The 21,827-nt window shown below is 38.1% G+C and overlaps 2 protein-coding genes across 4 annotated transcripts in view; both read left to right on the top strand.

The window, feature by feature from the left end:
- Positions 1-21,827, top strand: part of LOC309501505 (uncharacterized protein) — a 177,353-nt gene that overhangs the window by 46,041 nt on the left and 109,485 nt on the right. The window lies entirely within an intron of this gene.
- cadm3 (cell adhesion molecule 3) overlaps positions 1-21,827 on the top strand; it is a 68,109-nt gene that overhangs the window by 36,966 nt on the left and 9,316 nt on the right. Inside the window, exons 4-11 of one of the 3 annotated variants that reach the window (XM_082173573.1) lie at positions 8,612-8,761; positions 12,246-12,398; positions 13,531-13,668; positions 13,777-13,947; positions 14,520-14,610; positions 17,043-17,215; positions 17,479-17,862; positions 19,627-19,647. In XM_082173573.1, the coding sequence (XP_082029699.1) occupies positions 8,612-8,761; positions 12,246-12,398; positions 13,531-13,668; positions 13,777-13,947; positions 14,520-14,610; positions 17,043-17,215; positions 17,479-17,862; positions 19,627-19,647 (1,281 nt within the window). The remainder of the gene's footprint in view (positions 1-8,611; positions 8,762-12,245; positions 12,399-13,530; positions 13,669-13,776; positions 13,948-14,519; positions 14,611-17,042; positions 17,216-17,478; positions 17,863-19,626; positions 19,648-21,827) is intronic. The other 2 variants (XM_082173574.1, XM_082173575.1) reach the window with 2 other exon arrangements.

Here is a 21,827-nt window from a genome sequence, read left to right as displayed (position 1 = left end):
AAGGAGGAAGGTTGCTACGCAACCAGACAGGGAGGTTACCAGGGGCAACCGCTATGACCTGAAGCTTGACCCTCAAGACGAAGCGACCTCAACCCACATGCACGCAAAGCAAAGCCCGTTTTCCGTTTATTTGTTTTGCTTTCCTTGGTTTTAAAGGGAAAAAAAAAACTGTGGAAAGAGTGTAAAACAGCACATCAAAATTAAGAAAAAATCAGTTGGAGATTGCAATATATATACAGTATGCTGTGTGTGTGTGAATGTGTGTTTACTTAGCTATACTTCAGGGACAAAATTATGCACAGAAGCTAGCTAAACCTGACAGAACCTCCCTATGGGGATTTCCTCAAAGGTGAGAATAAATAATTAAATCATGTTTGTTTTATTTTAAAATGCGAAAACTGTTCATTAAGGGTAAGTGGGCTTCAAAATAAACACTATCAAGTGCCAAATGTGAGTAAAAAAAAAAAAAAAACTTTAAAAAAGTAGTCTTGCCCTCACTGATGTAAGTGATGCTTTGGTTTGAGTGACTGAAATAAAAAACACATAAAACATCTACTCGATAAGACATATGTTGCATATCCTGACATCCTTTTACTTAATGGAACCTACTAGTGAGCTGTCTACAAAGACAGCATTTTTGGGCATTGAATGCATAACTGAATGTTCAAAACAAACCTATTGAGCTGCCTATCTAAACTGTAAAAAATATTTTTCAAAGATTTGAAACAGGTAATTGGAGTACATACTATTTCAGTATTTCTACTTCAAAATTTCACGTTTAATTCTATATTAATGTGACTTGTCGTTTATTTGTGAAATTTACTAGCTATTTATGATTATTATTATTTAAGTGTAGGCAGCATTTTTGGGCATCACATATGCATGTTTGCACTTTTGGGTATCACTGTCATGTTCAAACGCTTGAAACAAATCTATTGAGCTGCCTTCCTAGACAGCACTTCTGGCCATCATAGGCAAGTTCAAACGACTGAATAAAACATAGTGAGCGTGTTACCTTTGGGCATCAATTCGAAAGGATCCTATAGAATCAGCTCACTAGGTTTTGAGACTTAGCCGTTCTCTCTCTTTCTCTGGGTCATTTTGTCCCTTCTTGCCCCCTGCTCAGTCTCTCTCTCTGGGGGGTGAGACGGTGCACTAACAATGTTTGACAGGCAGAGGGAGGGAGGCCTTACCAACAACAACTGTGAAAAAGAGCGGGAAAGAGAAAGAAAAGAGAATAAATCTTTCTAAAAAATTATGTTTTGCAGTCATGTAATGAAGACCTTGTCTGCTGCAGGGTGTTTGAATGTTTTGTATGTTCTTTAACAGTGAGTTTTTGTAAATATTTTATATTGAATCATATTTTCTAGGATGATTTCTAGTGTCTTAATGAGCACTTTTAATTTCAGTTTGATCCTCAAGCAAGCAAGGAACTATCTTTGTGTGCTCAATATAAAAAATGATGACGCTGTTACAAGATTGTTACAATATCATTCATGTTAAATCTATTCGTTTGAAATGTGGGACTGTGGGACATCAGGACTGTTTGTTTTGACATGAAAATTACATTTCATATTTATATGGAACTTCCCTTCAAAGTGGATCACAAATTGTGTGAAAATGGAAAAAGAAGAGAGAAGGATGAAAAAGAGGGCGAATGACATAAGGATAAGGGCGTACACACCCAGGGGGGCAGTTATCGGGCAGAAAAGCGTGTGTGTGTGAGTGCTTGGGGTGGGGCAGTTATAGGGCAACAGCTGGCATTGAGTGGGGGTTTGGAAAGGGTCATGTTGAAAAAAACCTTCCGAATGACCTACTAATGCACTGCATACAGCTTTACACAAGTGTTTACTTGAGTATGTGAACTACAGTGAAATGTAATTTTATCCCTGTGATGGCAAAGCTGAATTCTCAGCAGAATCAAAAACCTTTAAATAATAATGTCCTACTATGCAATTAATCTAAAGTGAAGCGCTATATATATTATCCTACTTTTTAATAATTTTTTTAAGCAAAAAGGTGATTTATGCTGCAAAGATTCTGTTTTTTGTTTTCAGTAAAATTAACCTCCATAATAGATACATATACCTGAGAGAAAATCTTTGTCAGATAATAAACCAAATGTACTTATCTTAAAATAAATAAAAAATTCGCAAAAAAATGCTGATTAAGAAAATGATTTTGTACAGTAAAAGGCATCTAGAATATACATTTTTCGGCATGTATTTATATTAAATGTGATCTAAGATCTTGACAATAAAAAAATACAAATAAATGTTATTGTCCATTCTGTTTATTAACAGGGCTGTCACTAAGAACTCTGGGCCGTGTGACTATATGTTGACCCATTACCTCTTACGGATCTCTTGTCGGACGGGTAGGGGGAGGTAGTGGCATCATCTGGCATTTTATATTAATTTCAGTTTGATCCTCAAGCAAGCATGGAACATTCTGTTAATAAACAGAATGGACAATAAAAAAATACAAATAAATATTATTGTCCATTCTGTTAATAAACAGAATGGACAATAAAAAACAGGGCTGTCACTAAGAACTCTGGGCCCTGTGACTATATGTTGACCCATTACCTCTTACGGATCTCTTGTCGGACGGGTAGGGGGAGGTAGTGGCATTATCTGGCATGTTATATCCATAGATCTTCGTTGGAGGCAAATGGGTTCTTGCAATCTCCATTAAGCTTCATAAACTAATACACACACACATTGCCAGATTATGATTAAGCAAATATGTCCCAGCAGTTAGAAGATCAATCAAATCAAATCTTATAAATATGCGTAGTCTGACCAATTAATAAGACAACAAGGACTAGTCCAACTGCACACACACACACACACACACACACACACACACACAAACAGTTGGACATCAGAGAGGAACCAAAAGGATGTTTAATGTCCATCAAACGTTAATCAGGCTGAAAAATAGACATCTACATATGCAGTGGAGGAAACACAGAGACCGTAACAGAGGCAGAGGGATAGAGGAGAGGGTGTAGAGGTGAGAGAATACCAGAGGGAAAATATGGAGGAGAGACAGAAAGAGACAGATGGAAGGAGGAGGAAAAGGAAAGAAGAAGTGAAGCACAGATGGAGAGAGATGAGAAAGGAGGAAGAGGGAAATGGAGAGATGAAGGGGTTATTTTTCACTGTCTGTTTTTGGACTGTATTTATTACACTTCAACCTGTGTTATCGCTCACATACAAACACTCATCTTCTCCCTCCCTCTCTCTCGTTTATTTCTCTCTGTCTCTCCTTTTGGCTTTCTTCGTCAGTCTTTCGCTGTATTCATCTGTTTATCTGTAATCTTTCGCTTTTGTCTCTTTCAGCAGCCGTCCTCTCTGCTCTCTCTCGTCTATGTGAGGAGGGTGTAAACGATGTTGCTTTAAATATAGGCTGTGTGCTTTCTACACCCTCACACTTTTGTGCATGTGTGAGCGAGAGACACCTAGAAAAAGGCAGAGAGAGAGCAAGATGGGATGGAAAATGACACTGTCTGGGTGTTTTTAAATCAACCGTGTGTGTGTCTGTGTGTGAATACTCAGGCAGTGCTTTTCATCTGATGGGTCGTGACTCGTGACCCAAAAATGGGTTGCAGGGCTGAAGACTGCCGGAGGAACGATGCAAAATGTGAATAATAAATTCTAACTAACCATATATGATCATGCATAGAAAAATAAATAGGCTTATCTGCTCCTCAGAGGAAGGAGAAAGTACTTTCCATGTCTTTTGTTGTTGACATCAAAAGCAGTTTGTCCAGCTAACTCTGCTTTATTTTGGCACAAATTCATCTATCTCTTTGTAGAAGATTAAACAAGGTAAATGTAAATACTACCCAGACTACATTAAATGTGGGTTCATCTGCATTGAGGATAAACATGGTTTATATTAATAAAATATAATCAATTTAAACTCAAAATGAATCATTCTCAATTTGCAAATCAATTCAATTCAAAATTGTAAAACCTGTAAATCATGTTAATGTTTTTGATTAAAGATAGAGGGCACATGAATAAAAAAATAAAAAAATAGTGATGTGCATGGATAAATCATTTACAATAAACATTGCAATATTCCATTAACATTTTTTTTATACATTTAAATTTTTTGGTGAAAATAATATTCTTTAAAAAATCTCTTTACACTATCTTAATAATTTTGTTTTCACACCCAACATCACACCCCTCCTGATTTCACACCGCTGGCTTCCCAGTTGGGGCCGGAATCAAATTTAAGGTACCATGTCATTGAGGACACACACACACACACACACACACACACACACACACACACACACACACACACACACACACACACACACACACACACACACACACACACACACACACACACACACACACACACACACACACACACACACACACACACACACACACACACACTTGTTTCACTATAGTGAGAACATTGCATAGAATTCCATTGATTTTATATCAGGTTAATGATATTTTCTATCACCTACCCCATCACAGAAACATGTGCAAAACACTAGATTTAAAGACATATTTTGGCCGATTTATAAGCTTTTTTAACACACACAAAACACTCTACTCAGCATTTCTCCTCTTCTCTAGCTTGCTTCCTAATGCACTTTTTTAATAAACCTGGCAATGTATATTGTGAATATTTGGCTCTTTGACTAATTGATTTTGTTCCTCTTTTGTAAGTTTCTTTGGATAAAAGCGTCTGCTAAATCCATAAATGTTGTTAAAAACATTTTAAAGAATTTTTTTTTTTGTCACTTGTTGTCCATACCTTATTCCAAACTTATTTGTTGAACAATAATTGGATTTTACAAACTTTGATGTTTGGACAGAAGCAGGTGAAAAGTTCTTCAAAATGTCTTCTTTTGTGTTTCAAGCAGGTTTGAAATGACATGAGGATGAGTAAATAATGTCAGAATTAAAAATTTCCCATGAATTTTACTGCGTATGTTATCAAGCCAATGTTACAATAAAAAAAAAAAAGTGTCAGTGACATATATTTGTGTAGTGTGTTCCAATCATGCAGATATGAGACAGTGAATCCCTGCACCCTTTAGTACTCACTTTAAGTGTTCTGCCCTTTGGAGTGAGTAGGACATAGTGAATTCACCCAGATTCTCTCTCTCCCCATTTCCACTTCACTCCATCCACTCAGTGATTAGAGTCGAGTCAGTGTCCTGACATAACCAGTTAAATGGATCAGATGCCATTTTGAGAGTCTCAGTAAGTGCCCCCTGCAGCAGTTGTCCACTGCACAGAGAGCGTGTATGTGACCCACTAATCGCTTATTAACTGCTAACACTGCTCTAATTGGTTGCCGATAAGTAGCCCGCACTGTGTGCGCTAAAGCTAAAGGCTAATTTTAGCCTATTATCTGTTGGCATAGGTTCATTGGGTTTAGAGAGCAAACTCTAATTCTACCACTGTCAGTTTTGAGCGCACATTAGGTTTTCGTGAATGCATGGCCAGATGTTCTGTGATGTAGATGCTGAGACTTAGTCTTTTCTCATCCCTTCTGTTCTAACTCTATTTATAAAAGCATCTTGTTAAAGCCTTTTAGGCTAATCAGGCTGAGTTTGTTCCAGCTTCACACTCGCCTAGCGCACCTGCGTTTGTCCCACATATTTGCCCTTGGAAATCCGGCATTTGGCCTGCGATTCAGTAGGTTAATCCCAGCTCTAGCGAAACATCAGGCTAGAATTAAGCCAGCGTTTAGCCTGAATCAATCCAAGATTGAGTCTGACAAAAGCAGTATCATAAGGCCAGTTTGAAATCAGAATGGGGCCAAGATTAAGCCAGCATTCAAACAATTTTAGCCTTGCAATTAGCAATATTTGCCCCGTCATTTAGCCAGCATACGCCCAACATTCAGCCAAGTTTTGCCCCTTGTTTAATCTCTTTGAGTCCAGAGCTTGGCCAGCATCAAGCTAGCATTTGCCCAGCATTCACTAAACATTAACGCGTTGCTCCATTCAAGCTGCCATTAGCCTAACATTCAGACAGCGCTTCGCCCAGAGTTGATCCTGCAGTGGTCAGCATTAAAAAGGTCATCGATTATAACCTAAGTGGTAATTATTGGGTAAAGTGGAGCATGGGCCGCCCTGGGTGGAATTATCATACAGCTAGACTCACATTGGCATTACATCTGGCCTTTATACTCGCACTCACACTGACACATTTGAGTAAAGTTATCATCTGTTAGATGCCTGAAGGGCTTTACATGTGTTAGCCTCAAATCCCAATCCCTACAAACACTAAGCACTAAAATCACAAAACTAAGCAATTTTTCAGGAAATTTACATTTACATTTACATTTAATCATTTAGCAGACGCTTTTATCCAAAGCAACTTACAAATGAGGAGAGCAATAGAAGCATTTAAGCTAAAAATAGGACAACAATATGCAAGTGCTGTGACCCTTCCCAGTTTAGTCTAACGCAGTATACTGTACATATATATATATATTTTTTTTTTATTAAATAGATATACAATAGAGGAGAAAAGAAAAGAAAGTATTAGTATTAGTATTAAAGGGTAACTCTCTCCAAAATGCAACCTAGGGTCTTTTTTGACCGTATTTCCGTTTTCGGTCAAATTGCCTTTTGAACGGGAGTGCTTGGGGCACTTCTATGATAGCATCAAAAATCGCTATTTTTATAACACTAAGAAGGCTCGACACAACATGAAACCTTGCTTGAAGTATCACCAGGGGCTCCACACATGAACTCGAGCATTGAGAACATTGTTTGTGTACGCAGAGTTTACTAAAAAGAAAGATTTTGAACAACTCACTGTAGCTGTGTCCGCCAGCATTTTGACAGTCAAAAATAGTCGATCTCCAAAAGTGAATGAACTGACTCTGAATTTTAGTATTGTTTGTTATATGAGGATCCTTTTTCAAATACAAGGTCAATATTGATTTTCACTAACGACAAAACAACAAATTATCCGTGAATTTATTTGGAACTAAGCTTTAAGAGCTTTCCATCTTTACTCTCCTCCCTGTTATGTTGCATTCGGAGATCGACTATTTTTGACTGTCAAAATGCCGGCGGACACAGCTACAGTGAGTGGTTGAAAATCTTTCTTTTTAGTAAACTCTTAGTACACAAACAATGTTCTCAATGCTCGAGTTCATGTGTAGAGCCTCTGGTGATACTTTGAGCAAAGTTTCATATTGTGTAGAGCCTTATTAGTGTTTTAAAAATAGTGATTTTTGATGCTATCATATAAGTGCCCCAAGCACTCCCGTTCAAAAGGCAATTTGACCGAAAACGAAAATACGGTCAAATTTAAAAGTGGCATTTCCATTCTAATTATGCTTTTAAACAAAAGTTTGCCTCGGGTTGATTAACAAAAAGACCCTAGATTGCATTTTGGCAAGAGTTACCCTTTATTGGATCAAGTGTTGCTGAAAAAGATGCACCTTCAGCCGTTCACTTACAGAACGCAAGCTTCTGGATGGCTCGTAAGTCTGGATTAATGAGTTTAGGTAAAAGGGAGCAGAGCCAGTGGTTTTTCTGTAGGCAAGCGTCAGTGCCTTGAATTTGATGCGAGCGGCAATTGGCAATCAGTGCAATTTTATGAGGAGAGGTGTGACGTGTGCTCTCTTCGGCTCGTTAAAGATCACTCTTGCAGCAGCATTCTGGATCAGTTGCAGAGGTTTGACAGTGCATACTGGAAGGCCTGCCAAGAGAGCATTACAATAGTCCACTAAGTCCAGTCTGGATAGAACAAGTGCTTAAACAAGAAGTTGTGTAGCATGCTCCGATAGGAAGGGCCTGATCTCCAGAACCGGGCAGTTCTAGCAATGTAGTTTGTGAAGTTCAATTGATCATCAATCACAACTCTAAGGTTCCTGGCTGTCCTGAATGGAGTTATGGTTGACAAAGTAAGAGCTGTGCATGTAAACCTCACTCCCCTGGCCTCGAGGCGCTAGCGACTGATGCTATAGAGGCTGTGGTCTTTAGTGTCTTTGTTAGTACGCCCGCCTCCCATGCTGGAGACCCCGGTTCGAAACCCACTCAGAGCGGGTCGAGTAGGACCGGTTACACATGCCCGTATCATAAATGATGCAGGCTAAGTTACATGTTGAAATTTAATATTTAGTTTTGTTTTTAAATACCTAAATGCATATATGAGCAAAAATCTGATATGAGCCATAGAAAACATGGCTAATTAGTAATTGCACATATCTTCTCTTAAGATATGCTGTTTTTCTTCAGAATCTTGGAGACCTCAGTCAGCATTTTAATTATTACCATACCTGTTCAATTCCTTCCTATCTCTTTTCATGCTAATCGTAGTCTTCAGTTTCCTTCTCTGGCGACCCGCACAGCGTGAGATGCAGGCAACCTCCTCTCTGCCAATTTCTTTTCTTTCTTTTTTTTTAGCAAGAAATACACAGCACTGCACTCAAAGATCATGATGATGGGGATGAAGCATCTAATTTTCACCTAAGTCTCACTCTCATTTTCTCACTGTCTTGTCCTCTCTCTGTTTCTAACTATATCTTATTTCATGATGCCATCTTGGTTTTCTCTCTTTTTTGGCTCTAATAACTTCTCATTTATCTCTGTCCTGTTGCCCAGATGAAGACCCCTTCCAGCCAGTTACCCAAGATGAGACGGTGGCAGTCGGCGGGGTGGTGACCCTGACCTGCAGTGTGAAGGAAAACGATAACTCCTCCCTCCAGTGGTCTAACACGGCCCAGCAGACCTTGTACTTTGGAGAGAAGAGAGGTGAGTGCCACCTATTTTAAAAGGAAAATGGTGATGCTCATGTTCTTCCAAATCTGTATGACTTTCTTTTTTCTGTGGAGTACAAAAGCAGATGTTTTGCACGATGTCCTGGCTGCTGTTTTACATCAAATTAAAGTGAATGGGGACTGAAGTTGCCAAAAATAGCAAAAAAAAAGTACTACAAAAGTAGCTAAATTAGTCCGTATGATTTAGGCTTCAAGTCTTCAGAAGCAGAAGTGTGAAAAAGGGGCTCATAAAAAATTATTTGTTGAATATCTTCCCATCTGCCACAGCATTCAGATCTCATTCACATTAATGTATTTTAGCAAACCCTTTATTGTTTTAGCAAACTTTCATTCAGTCTGGCTGCATTATGTTTTGTCTGGCTGCATTATTAACTCTCTTTTTCATAATTCAATCAATTCCTGATGAATGAAATTAAATCTTGTTGTACATTTTTAATCGTTGAGTATTTTTACATTTATTTATTTATTAAGTAATATCCTATTTCCAACAAAAGGTGTCAAATTACAGATAAAACTGGTTGTAAATGGCAATTCACACCGACTTTAACAAACGGACATTTCATGACCTCTCTTTTACTCGATCGCTTTTAAGACTGTGGTCTGTGATTGCAATTACTCGCCATTTTGGTCTGAACAGGAAATTGATTTTTTTTTACCCTTCCTTAGAGATTTCCACAGAGCTCTTAGTCCCCCAACATCGAACACAAAAAGAATGCGTGAGACACCTTCCTGAAACATTAATATCACCCTAAAAACAAACAGGTGGCTCTGTGATAACGAAAAGCGAGGTGATAGAGAGAGAAAGACTGAGAGAGAATAGAGGAGTGACCTGATTAAAGAGGAAAACAAAAGAAGGCGACAAGAGAGCACCATGAAAAAGCAGAAATGGAAAACAGTCTTTTGAACGAGAAGGAAGGAGGGAGCGTTGAAAGAAGGGAGAAAAGAAATACATCTTGTTGTATTTCATCTTGTTTTCACAAAAAATATTTAAAACTATATAAATATACGGTCACACTTCAGATTAGGGTCCAATTCTCACTACTATTAACTACGACTTTTGCCTCAGGAAACTCTTAATTACTGCATATTAATTGTTAGTAAGTTAGTTGTTAAGTTTAGGTATTGGTTGGGTTAAGGGATGTATAGAATATGGTCTTGCAGAATAAAGCAATAATATGTGCTTTTTAAGTACTAATAAACAGCCAATATCCTAGTAATATGCATGCTAATAAGCCACGAGTTAATAGTGAGAACTGGACCCTAAACTAAAATGTTACCAAATTTACTTTTAAAATGATTTTAAAATACATTTTAGCAAAATTGTGCTAGATAATAAGAGTTTCCAAATTCCAAGTAAGTTTATTTTTCTATTGCATTAAGTATAAATCCAACTAAATTTAGTGTGGTTTACTTTAAACAAGAAAAACAATTTAGGGTTAGAAATAAACTCGAATCAAGATATTCTCTGAAAACTAATCTCGGTCACACCTTAGTTTAGGGTCCAATTCTCACTATATCCTAGTAATATGCCTAGTGATTGAAACTAAAGTGTTACCCAACTATTATCTTACACAATTTTGCTCCCCAGTGAATTTATCTAAATTGAAGGATGTTTAGATATTTGGAAAGCAAGAAAAAAATAAAATTTTGTTTGCATTTTGCAGTGTAGAAAAGAGAGAGAGAGCACAGTAAAAGGAACAGGAGACGCACACATGCGCACAAGTGTGAAGAGATGAACAGATTAGTGTGGAGAAACGATGGATGGGTGGATGAGCCAAGTGAGATAAAGGGAGGAATGACAAAGGAGGAGTGTGTGCATGAAAGAGCAGGATGGAGGACAGAGGACCGTCAGCTGATGAAGACAAATTAAGTGCCCTTCACTCACTGATAAACCATGAAGCGCACACACATTTACTGTAAATCTGCGTTAGACACAAGTTCTCCTTTTGTTCAAAGGTGAAGTGGGTAATTTCTGCACCATTAGCAAAAATAATAACTTCTCAAACAGGTTTTCTCGATCATTGCCAGCCTGTTTGATCAGACCAACCAGTGGTGGGGGGGGGGGGGGGGGACTTTTTCATTCTACAGAACACTTGATTGGGCAAAAATCTATGTAGTGCAGGATGAGTCATCAGTATTTTTGCTCCATTTTCCCAGAAGAGAACAGTGTTGCTATTATTAACTACAGCAAAAACTATTAATTGTTTTCATGATTTAAAAAAAAAGAAGAAAAAAACTTAAATGAAAATTAGAAACGTTGCAATAAATTAAGTTAAATTACTAAAAAATATATGAAATAAAAAATAAAGCTAAATAGAAATATTTAAAAAAACAAAAACTATAAAATGACAAAAGTTCATAAATAAGTCAAACTTAAACTAAAGTTAAAATAAAAAAACTGACTATATAAAAATAAAAGCTAATTCAATATATATATATATATATATATATATATATATATATATATATATTGTTTTATATATATATTTTTTATCATTGCATAAAAGAGAAGGACAAGTGTAAATCAATGTCAAGATCATGATTAAGATATCGCAACCTGACCACATATAAATATATATATATATATATATATTCAGTGTTCAGCCACTCTGCTTACTCTGATGAACAGTGCTAGCCAATTAAAACACAGGTCATTTACATATAGAATTCCTAAATGTACAGCTTGATTATTTCCTAGGCTTGCTTGCTCACAAATCTAATCTGAGGACTGACAGTCTGCACTGTCATTTTGCATGGGGAAATCTGTGTAGTCAATATCCAGTGTATCTTCATGGTTTGCTGTAGTAGTAATGTCAGCATCAGCATGATGCCAAGAGACTTTCTCATACAACAACAGAGAGTAGCTGTCAGTGGAAAGAGAGAACAGAAAACTGGAAACTTTGCCTGTACTCTTGTCTGTCATCTCGCTGTGGTGCTGAACTCACAAGATCTGTAAGAGAACAGAGGCATTTTATGCATTCATGCATACAGTATACTGTATGCAAAACTGCTGACTCGTTCACTGTTCACGACATAGTGAACGTTGCATGGTTCGCTAGATGAGGAAAGAGTAAGCGTATTCAGATCAGACAATATTGCGCACTCAGTATGATGTTACATACACATCTCATTCTAAGACATTCTAAGACATTCTAAGACATATACAAAAAAAAAAACTTATTGTAAATGGATTTCAAAGTCATATGAATGTAGTGTAGATCAGGATTGTACACACTGTGTTTCTTTTTAACTAAAATTTTTTTTACAAGTTTGAGTCTGATAAAGATGAACATGGAAGAGTTAGAGAGATGGTAGAAAGCAATCACATAAATCTAAATCACAATGGTTTTGACTAACGTTATCGGCGGACTTCAGGGGGGAAAATAAAATGCTAAACATTCCAGAATATGGCACCTATGTAGTGTATGTGTTTCTCTTATCTGCTCTGTCTTTCTCAGCACTGAGAGATAACCGTATCCAGTTGGTAAAGTCCACGGCTACAGAGCTGATAATCACCATCGCAGAGGTTCAGCTGTCAGATGATGGAGAGTACACCTGTTCCATTTTCACCATGCCTGTACGGACCGCACGAGCCACAGTTACTGTACTAGGTATGTATGTGTGAGTGTGTGTGTGTATGTTCATTTTCAGTCAGGGTGGTGTGAATCAGTAGAATTATTGATTTATGTAGCATATTCCTCATCGCTCTTCATGTATTTCACTAAAAGTCTGAGATTATCATGGGTATCTTTAGCATGAGGAAAATATTGGTTTGTTTAAAGGACAATGGCCTTTCAATTCATTTATTTCTGTCGCATCTGAAAGCATGGCTTTTCTATTAGATGATTAAAAGAGCTCTCAAAGTGATCTTAGCCACAAATGGCCAGTCATTGAAATGGTGATGCAACTGACACCATTAGAAAATTAAAACATCGTTGTCATTCAATCCAACACAGACAACTCCATCCATCCATCCATCCATCCATCCATCTAACCCATTCATGAAGAGTCATTTTTTCATGAGTCAGTCTGCCCTGGTCATGATGTACAGTATATTTGTTTTTGCGTGTATACCCTTGAGACAACTCAATGTTTTGTAGCCATAATGTTGCAGGCTTGATCATTTTTTTTTATTCACATTCAATTCAGATTGACAGGTCACACTGCGAAGTAGTAGAAGTTTGATATTTGCTACCATGTTGCGCACCAAAATCATTAAATATCCAGATACACATGTTGTCACTGATAACTGACATCTGTGCTTCACCTCTTTTGAAAAGCACCAGGCGCTCATGGTAAGCATGTTTGATGTGACCAGGTCCACGCGGAACCTGCACACTTCTCCACAGTTTTGGGGAGAAAATCTGCATAATTTATTTAAATATGGTAAATTGTGTTAAATGGAGTTGAGAGTATTGTGCTCTTTTTGGTAGCTAAAAACATTATAAAAGTTTTGAATATAAAAAAAAAACATCCAATTGGCGGGGTGTGTGAATGATGGACATTTGAATTCTGCAGAAATCTACAGAGCAGAATTAATTTGGTGCAAATTCCATGAAGGCCTAATAACAAGTAGCTAGTTGTTGTTATAGTGAGCCGCTACTTAGGGAGCAGAACTCTTTTCATTTTATTTACATTTTAAGCTAGAATTTAGACCCTTATCTAGCCAGATTCTAGCCCCTTTGCCAAATTGCACCTGGAAATGTTATGTATTTACTTCACATCTCAGTTTTTCTCTCACAGGTGTTCCAGGTAAGCCGGTGATAACAGGTTTTGAAGATGCTGTTCAGGAGGACAGCACGGTTACTCTTACCTGCACGAGTTCAGGCAGCAAACCTCCTGCTAAACTACACTGGTACCTTAATCAAGAGGAGAAACCGGGTAAACACACACACACACACACACACAGTCAGGTCAAAAATCCACTTTGAACTCAAACGTTTGTTGATCAGTAATTACAGTGTTTAATTTGTGTTTGTGTATGTGTAGGGCGTCCTGATGTTGTGGAGTCCAACCCTGAAGAACCAACCTACACAGTAACCAGCGAGCTCATCTTCACTGTCACAAGGAAGGATAACAACGCTCTGATCGCCTGTGCGGTGGATCACCCGTCCATTGCCAATGGAGACAAGAAGACAGAACAGCCCCTCAGCGTCTTGTGTAAGACACACATACAAAAGCCAGAAGGCTTATTTCACATAGCTGTTGTGTAGAGCTGAACGGTATGACGCTGATTTTAGAAATGTCAATCAGCAGAAGTTCTGCCAATAAAGTTTATATCACAGATGATATAACATAACAAACAGGTGCTTTCAGGATAGACTGTTTGATTTTAATGGGAGCATTTATTATTTGATGCATACATTGTAAATACTGTGCATGCCAGCTGTAAACAACCCACAATTACAATGTCACAATGTGCCGCTTTGAAATAAAATTAAACGATGTGCGTTCACACATCACAACCACATTTTTCACCATTACTTATTTCTATATAGAAGCTTTTCCTGGCTACCTTTAATTTGATCAGTTCATGCATTCCCTGTGAATCAAACCCGCATGACCTTGACATTGCTGGCATCATCTACTTGTTTGAGCCTCAGAAACGTGTTATAATATATCACTGTTTTTATTATATTTTTAACACAAAACTGCTAAAAAAATCTGAAACAGCTGTTTTGGTGTTGATGTCTGGCTTATTATTTAGAAATGCATTTGTGCTTTTTTCTCAGTTTCTCCTAGCGTGTCAATTCAGCCTGAGAGTGACCTGCCCAGAGAAGGAGAGAAGTTTTACCTGCAGTGTGTGGCGAATGGAAATCCAGAGTAAGACACACACACACACACACACACACACACACACACACACACACACACACACACACACACACACACACACACACACACACACACACACACAGACTCTCATTTCCATCCTTCACATTCATGTTTTATGTATGAAGCTAAAAATGGTCAGCCTATTGATCTCCTTTCTCTCTTTTGCACACACAAAAACACACAGAGTTCTGTTTGACAGTATTACAGAGATATTTTCCTTGATGTTACATGAGATACAGATAGAAGTCAGAAAGAGGGATCAGAGAAATCCTTACATGGGTTGTTTTAAATGCAGATCCTCTATGATCTCAGTCAGTTCAACAACTCCCTTTCGGGAGCTAACGGATGAAACATTATTATTTCAGATATATTTATTACATTTTAGCTACTTAAGCCTTGGTTATATCACATAAATATTTCTCCCTGGAAATTGAAGTTAATGTAATTGAATATCACCCTCTACTGGTGCAGGATCGCATTACAACTCATTATGGCTTCTGACATCCATTAGTCCCACACTGAGAGCTATTCAACCCCATTTAGACATCCCATAGTGTTTTTCTGTCGCATTTTCCCATTTGCTTTTCCTCTCTATCTCTTCCTTACTGGAATGGGAGCACAAATAGGGGGTTGTATCTGAAGAAGGTACCGTAGTATCAGAGGTGGCACTTACAGGGTCCGTAATGATCTTTTTATCTTTTTGCTGCACAGACACACACACACACACACACACACACACACACACACACACACACACACACACACACACACACACACACACACACACACACACACACACACACACACATATGTTGGATTTCCATGTTTTATGGGTACTCTCTATAGACAAAATTATTTTTATACTGTACAAACTGTTTTGTATATTCTATCCCATACCCTAAACCTACCCATCACAGAAAACTTTCAGAAAACATCCCCACAATGTAGGGTTTACCAGGAAAACACACACAGATATATATACTATATACACACTGACACTACACAGACATTTGGGGCCAGTAAGAAGTTTTAAAAATAAATGAATGCTTTTATTCAGCAAGGATCTATTAAATTGATCAAAAGAGACAGTAAAGACATTCAGAGTATGGGTTGCCGTACTTGGCCTTCACTTCAGTTCACTTTTAAATTGTAATGAAATTTCACTATATTACTGTTTTTAATGCACTTTGAATCAATCCTTGGTGAGCAGAACTGATCCCAAACTTTTGAACAGTAGTGTGTGTCACTATCATATATTATCCAGTTTCTGTGTGAAACGCTACCTCTAATACAACATATCATTGCTAGTTTTTTACTGTATTGCAAGTAACATATCTCATGCCAGAGCTAGAGAAAGAGTAGACTAATGTATTCGTTTAGTCATTACAGCACAATTCTATCAACATCAATCAAAATGATATTATTTGGTTTATTCATGCGCTCAAATAATGATTTGCCTATGTCCTCATCATAATTCTCTAAATCCCTGTAACACACACAGTCACGCTGATTTGGACTCACAGAAAAAAAGTCACAGTTAGTTTGGCATATGAGGGGATTTTAGAGGTGAAGCGTGTAATTTTTTGATGCTAAAATACTTTCTTTTATCCCAGCAGTAGGTTGACTTCCCCAGGAAGTGTGAACACTGTGGCTGTGTGGCTCAATCAAAACATTTCTCTGTTCGTTTGAGTACCAACCAGACCAGCACAACACAGCAACATTGGCTCAACCAATGGCGGGACTTTGGGGCGGGGCTCTCTGTTTGGTTAACCAATTGAAAACAGGGAGAGTATTCAGGAAACTTATTTGAACACAAACATTGGCCCTGTCCCAAATCCCACCACGCTTGTAGTAGTCCACCCATAAATTAACTTCTAATCCTGATTGAGTTAAACGATAGCAGCTGTTTCTGGGAGTTAACTTTTCTGTTTGTATCATATGACCCTTCAGGTCAGGTGGGTCACAAACACTGGTGGTTTGGCTACATGGGGTGCTTCTCAATACTCAAATTGATGCTTCCTCATTTCCTCGCTTCTCCCTCCTCCAACCCATGCATGTCATGAGTGAGTATACACAGGTGTAGCCTTCCCTTGCATCCTAAAGGGGTGGAGCTGAGACGTGAGGCAAGGAAACGAGCATGCACATATAAGAAATAAGAAGCACCCATGGTGTTCTTTCCCCTCTGATTTACTGGTTCATTTCACTTGACATGTGACTCAGCTTTGCTGTGTTCGGGACTCTCCAGTGCATCCCTCTTTGCTCCTCAGCTCGTTTGATAGTGTGCCAAATTGCAAAACCCTTCAATCTGCTCAATTAAACGACTCTTTCTGCTTTTCTTTTGATGTGAAATTTCAAAACGCTGTTTATGTGGTCTGTTTTGTAATGTAATCTCTCTCTCTCTCCCTCTCTCTCTCTCTCAGACCGACTGCATTTGTGTGGCGGAGGAAAGACGGAGAGCTCCCCCCGCTGGCGAAGGTGGATGGTGCGTTCCTGCGCTTCGAATCACTCAACAAAACGGATAATGGCATTTATGAGTGCCAGGCTGATAACGGGATTGGCATGGGGGATGTATCGCACACTCTCCTGGTACAAGGTAATTAATGAAAGAGACGAACTACGAGAATGGAGGAATGGAAAGAAGAGGTGTTTTCGTCATCATTTATGTTGTCATTTATTATGCTGTTTTACGTTTACGTTCACGTCTCTTTTTTCTGAATTTACTTTCCTTTCTTTTGTTTCTCTTTTTGCATGACTCACACTTTATTTCCTCTTTCATTTTCCCTCTCATCCACCATCCCTTTCTCCATCCATTGTTTTCTGTTGTCATTTTTTTCTTCTTTTCCTTCATCTTCCAAGACCAAGGAGATTCAGACTTCCTTATTCCCACCTTTACTCTCCCTTCATCCTCTGTTTCTCCCACATCTCCTCCTCAAACTTCCCTTTCACCCTCTACTGAAGGCGAAACTCTTCCTCCTCCCTCCTCTTCGTCGTCTTCCACTACCGTCCCCACATCCACTCTTCCAATCTCCTCGACTCGCCCTCCTTCTGCTCTTCCCACTCTCCCTCCATCTCCTGAAGTTCCCACCACTTCTCTTTCCAACGCTCTCTTCCCAGATCTCACTCTTCCGTCTGCTCGTGCCCCTCTCTCCTCCCCCTCCTCCCCCTCCTCCTCCCCCTCCTCCTCACCTCCTGCCACTCCATCATCTGTTTCTCGGCTGAATGGAGTGCACACCTTTACAGGTAATCCATTGTACACACACTCAAACCTAACCACATTTTAACATTCCACTGCAGTGCCACTGATCACAGTTACCGGTTCCTCTGTGTGCGTGTGGGAGGGGATTGGGACGGGCATGATTACCTGAGTGCACTGAGAAGAGACAGCAATGATCGATCATGACAACACAATAATTGCCTTGACTTTTAAGCTTCAAAACATTTTACACCAGTCAAAATCTATACACAGGTGAGATAAAAGGGGCTGATTTTTATTTATTTTTTATTTTTACTATATTATATCTAATATAATAATATTAATAATAATATTTAATCAAATTAAAATAATTTTTGCATACTTCACTGTTCAAATGTTTGGGGTCTGTAAATAATAAACGAATACTTTTAATCAGCAATAAATTGATCAAAAGTGACAGTAAAGACTTTTACATTTTCATTGTCTATTCACCAAAACAATCCTGAAAAAAATGGATCACGGTTTCCACAAAAATATTAAGCAGCACAACTGTAAGAAATTTTTCTTGAGCAGCAAATCATCATACTAGAATGATTTCTGAAGGATCGTGTGACACTGAAGACTGGAGTAATGATGCTGAAAATTTAGCTTTGACATCACAGGATTAAATTATATTTTAAAATATATTTTTTTAAAAAACAGTTATTTTAAATTGTATTGATATTTCACAATATTACTATATTCACTGTATTTTTGATCAAATAAATGCAGCCTTTGTGAGCATAAGAGACTTCTTTAAAAAAACATTAAATAATCTTACCGATCCCAAACTTTTCTTTCTTTTTTTTTTGCCAACATTGTATTAAAAAATGGTTATCACTTAAGGAAACTTAAGGAACATGATTGAGTGTGTCCAGTGAAAGGGATAGTCCACCAAAATTTTTACTTTTTCTAAATTATTTTTTCATTTACTCATCCTCATGTTGATCCAAACCCATATGACGTATTTCTTTCATGCATGGAACAGAAAAGCTGAATGTTTAAGTGAATATAATTAATGTGAATGAGAACTCTGGCTGTCAAGCTTCATTAATGACAAAAAAACACCATGAAAGTAGCATAAAAGTGTGTCATAAAATTATTAATCATCAAAAATACAATGTATATTACAAAAATACATGTAAAGTAATGTACATGTTTATGGTCTAACAATTTAATAAATAAATAAATAAATAAATAAAGCACAGATATGTAGACCCCATCATTCATCTTTCACGTACCTGTGTAGACAAAATGACCAAAGTGCCCTCCCTGGGTGTATGGGTGGAACAGCTTCAATGTGTCCCAATATAATCGAGCAGGTTGTGTTTGTGCGTGTGAAAAAGAGAGATGTATATTGAGATCTCCAGTGCAGTATCACAGAAGCATGTTGAGCAGCATCTGCTGTCAGCTTTGACTGTAATGCAGGATTTAACCAGGCACATCTCACGGCAAAGCCTCTGATTATCTAGAAACACAATCTGACACAATACCTTCCCTCCAGCAAACATTCGCTTCAATTATTTTATTATTTCGCTATGTGAAATCCTCTTTAATACTCTTCCGAGATACTTATTTTTTTGATAGTGTTCAGTGAGCTCACACAGACGCACACGCACGCACGCTTGCACACTTTTTCTTGATCGTTTCTCTTTGTTCCTTCTCTTGCATCACATCTCGTGCCTCCACTCATGTGGTCCTCATCCATCCATCCATCCATCCATCCACTCATCCATCCACCCATCCATTCATCCCTTCATCCTCTTGAGAAGAAGCCGGAGTAAACGCTGCAGGTATTGTCACCTCTCTCTCTAACTTTCTGTCTTTTTCTTTCTTTTCCTCCTTTTTTCTTTCAGTATTGTCCTGTCTCTCTCTTTTTTGGATCTTTGAATGAATCTCTGTCCCTCTTTTTCTCCTCTATCTCTCTTTCATCAGCCTGTTTGTCTCAATTTATGATGGATCTGGGTGTTTTTTTTTAGCTACAACTCTCTGGTGAATTGCTCTGTCATTATGAACATAGGTAATGGAGCAGGAACGTTGTTCACGAAAGCAAAACATTTGATATTACATGGAAAACTATTAATATCAGTGCAAATTTGTTGGTTCATTGAAAGCTTAATACTGAATTAGGTTGATGCCAAAAATTGCATTTTCAGCCAATTTGAAAACAATCTCGCTTAGAAAAATGAATGAGATTTATTATTGATGCAACTCAGTTTTTGCTACAGGGAGGTCCAGCCATCTGTAGCCTGGTGGAAGAAGCCAAACTGAGTCAAAGCATAAGCAGTGATTCAGTTGAACCTGCTTGCATCTTCCCATGTCATCAATCTGGACATTTTCAGACCCTGACTGATAAGGAATGCAGATTTATGTCCATTTGCATGCTGCAAGTTCAATTCTGCCCCACTTTGTGCTAATTTCAACCGTAGTACATTTGCATCATCCACATCATTGCATCACGCAGAGACCCTACTCCAGGGGGGACTACAATCTCTATTCAAAAATGTGCAACACCGTGGGAACCCAACGGGGGGGCCAGAGACTGATCTATTTGTATGGATATCAAAGGAGATGCCTTAATGCCCTGAATAAGCTATTTTTGTGTCGAATCAAACTGTTTATCACATAATAAATTGATTGCCTTGCTGCTAATCTTCAACATGTTTGGCATAACAGTTTAGAAAAAGCTATATTTGGAGTTTGCCATGAAAAATGAGCATTTTATAAGAGGTTTCATTTTCAGCATTATATATACATTTTGCCAACATAAAAGCAAATTATTGCATCATTATTAACTTACAAGATGGATATTATCCAAATTGGCTTTTTTTAGCCCAGACTAATGGTGCTTTTCCACTGCATGGTACGGCTCGGTACAGCTCACTTTTGGGGGTTTTCCACTGTGTACGGTACCTAGTACCTGGGACTTTTGTTTAGTACCACCTCGGTTGAGGTTCCAAGCGAGCCGTACCAATACAAAAAATTTGAAAATACAAGTACAAAAACTTCTTCGTCTTGCAGTGAAAAACATCCACTTGCCGATGCCGAGAATCAAGAACATCATTCCATCGATATGCTCCATTGTTCCTTTATTGTGCATTTGTTTGTGTCGCGTTTACGATATCACGGCAGTAGAGGCGGCGCAACTATAACGATCAGTCTATAATCCCACCCACTTTGAAGCGGTACTAAACTGCAGTGGAAAAGCGAGTCAAGCTGTACCATGCAGTGGAAAAGCGCCATACGAGGTTAACAGCAATAACAGCAACAGCATTATAGCTTGATAACGACTTGGGACGAGGAGGCAGCACATATTGAAAACACTGTTTTTTCAGTTTTTGGTTACACTTTATTTCGATGGTCCACTTTAGATACTCTACTAACTTTAAGTAACTTTGCAACTACTATCTCCCATTAGAGTATTTGTTGACAGTAGTAGACCCTTAGGTTAGGGTAAGGTGTTAGGATTTGGGTAATAAGAAGAAAAGTAGTTGCAAACTAAGTTACTTATAGTCAGTAGAATGTCCGTTGGGGGACCATCACAATAAAGTGTTTGCATATATTAAGCAGACAGTCTACTAATACTCTAATGAGAGTTAGCTGACATGTAGTTGCAAAGTTACTTAGAAGAATGTCTAAAGTGAACCATCGAAATAAAGTGTTACCCAGTTTTTAATAAACATTTACTGTCTAAATGAAGGAATGTGTATTTCGCAAAAGATGCAAAGAATGCTAGATGCTCGTTGAAGTCAGTTTTTTTTTACTGAGAAAAGCAGCGATAAGTAATAAATTAGAAGCAAATCATCATCAACAGCAGATCAGTGAACAGTATCTCGACCGCCATTTTCAAAGAGCCTTAAATATGATTCTTTGGCGTACACTCGAGTTCAGAAAAACACTAATGAAATGAACTGAACTCCGATGTCAAAGAGCTTGATGGTGATCCTCACCAAAAGCTCTAGTATGAAAATGC

Source organism: Leuciscus leuciscus, assembly GCF_965113295.1.
Source record: "Leuciscus leuciscus genome assembly, chromosome: 6".
NCBI classification, from domain to species: Eukaryota; Metazoa; Chordata; class Actinopteri; order Cypriniformes; family Leuciscidae; genus Leuciscus; species Leuciscus leuciscus.
The sequence above is the reverse complement of the archived record's forward strand: the minus strand, read 5'-3'. Positions and strand labels throughout refer to the sequence as shown.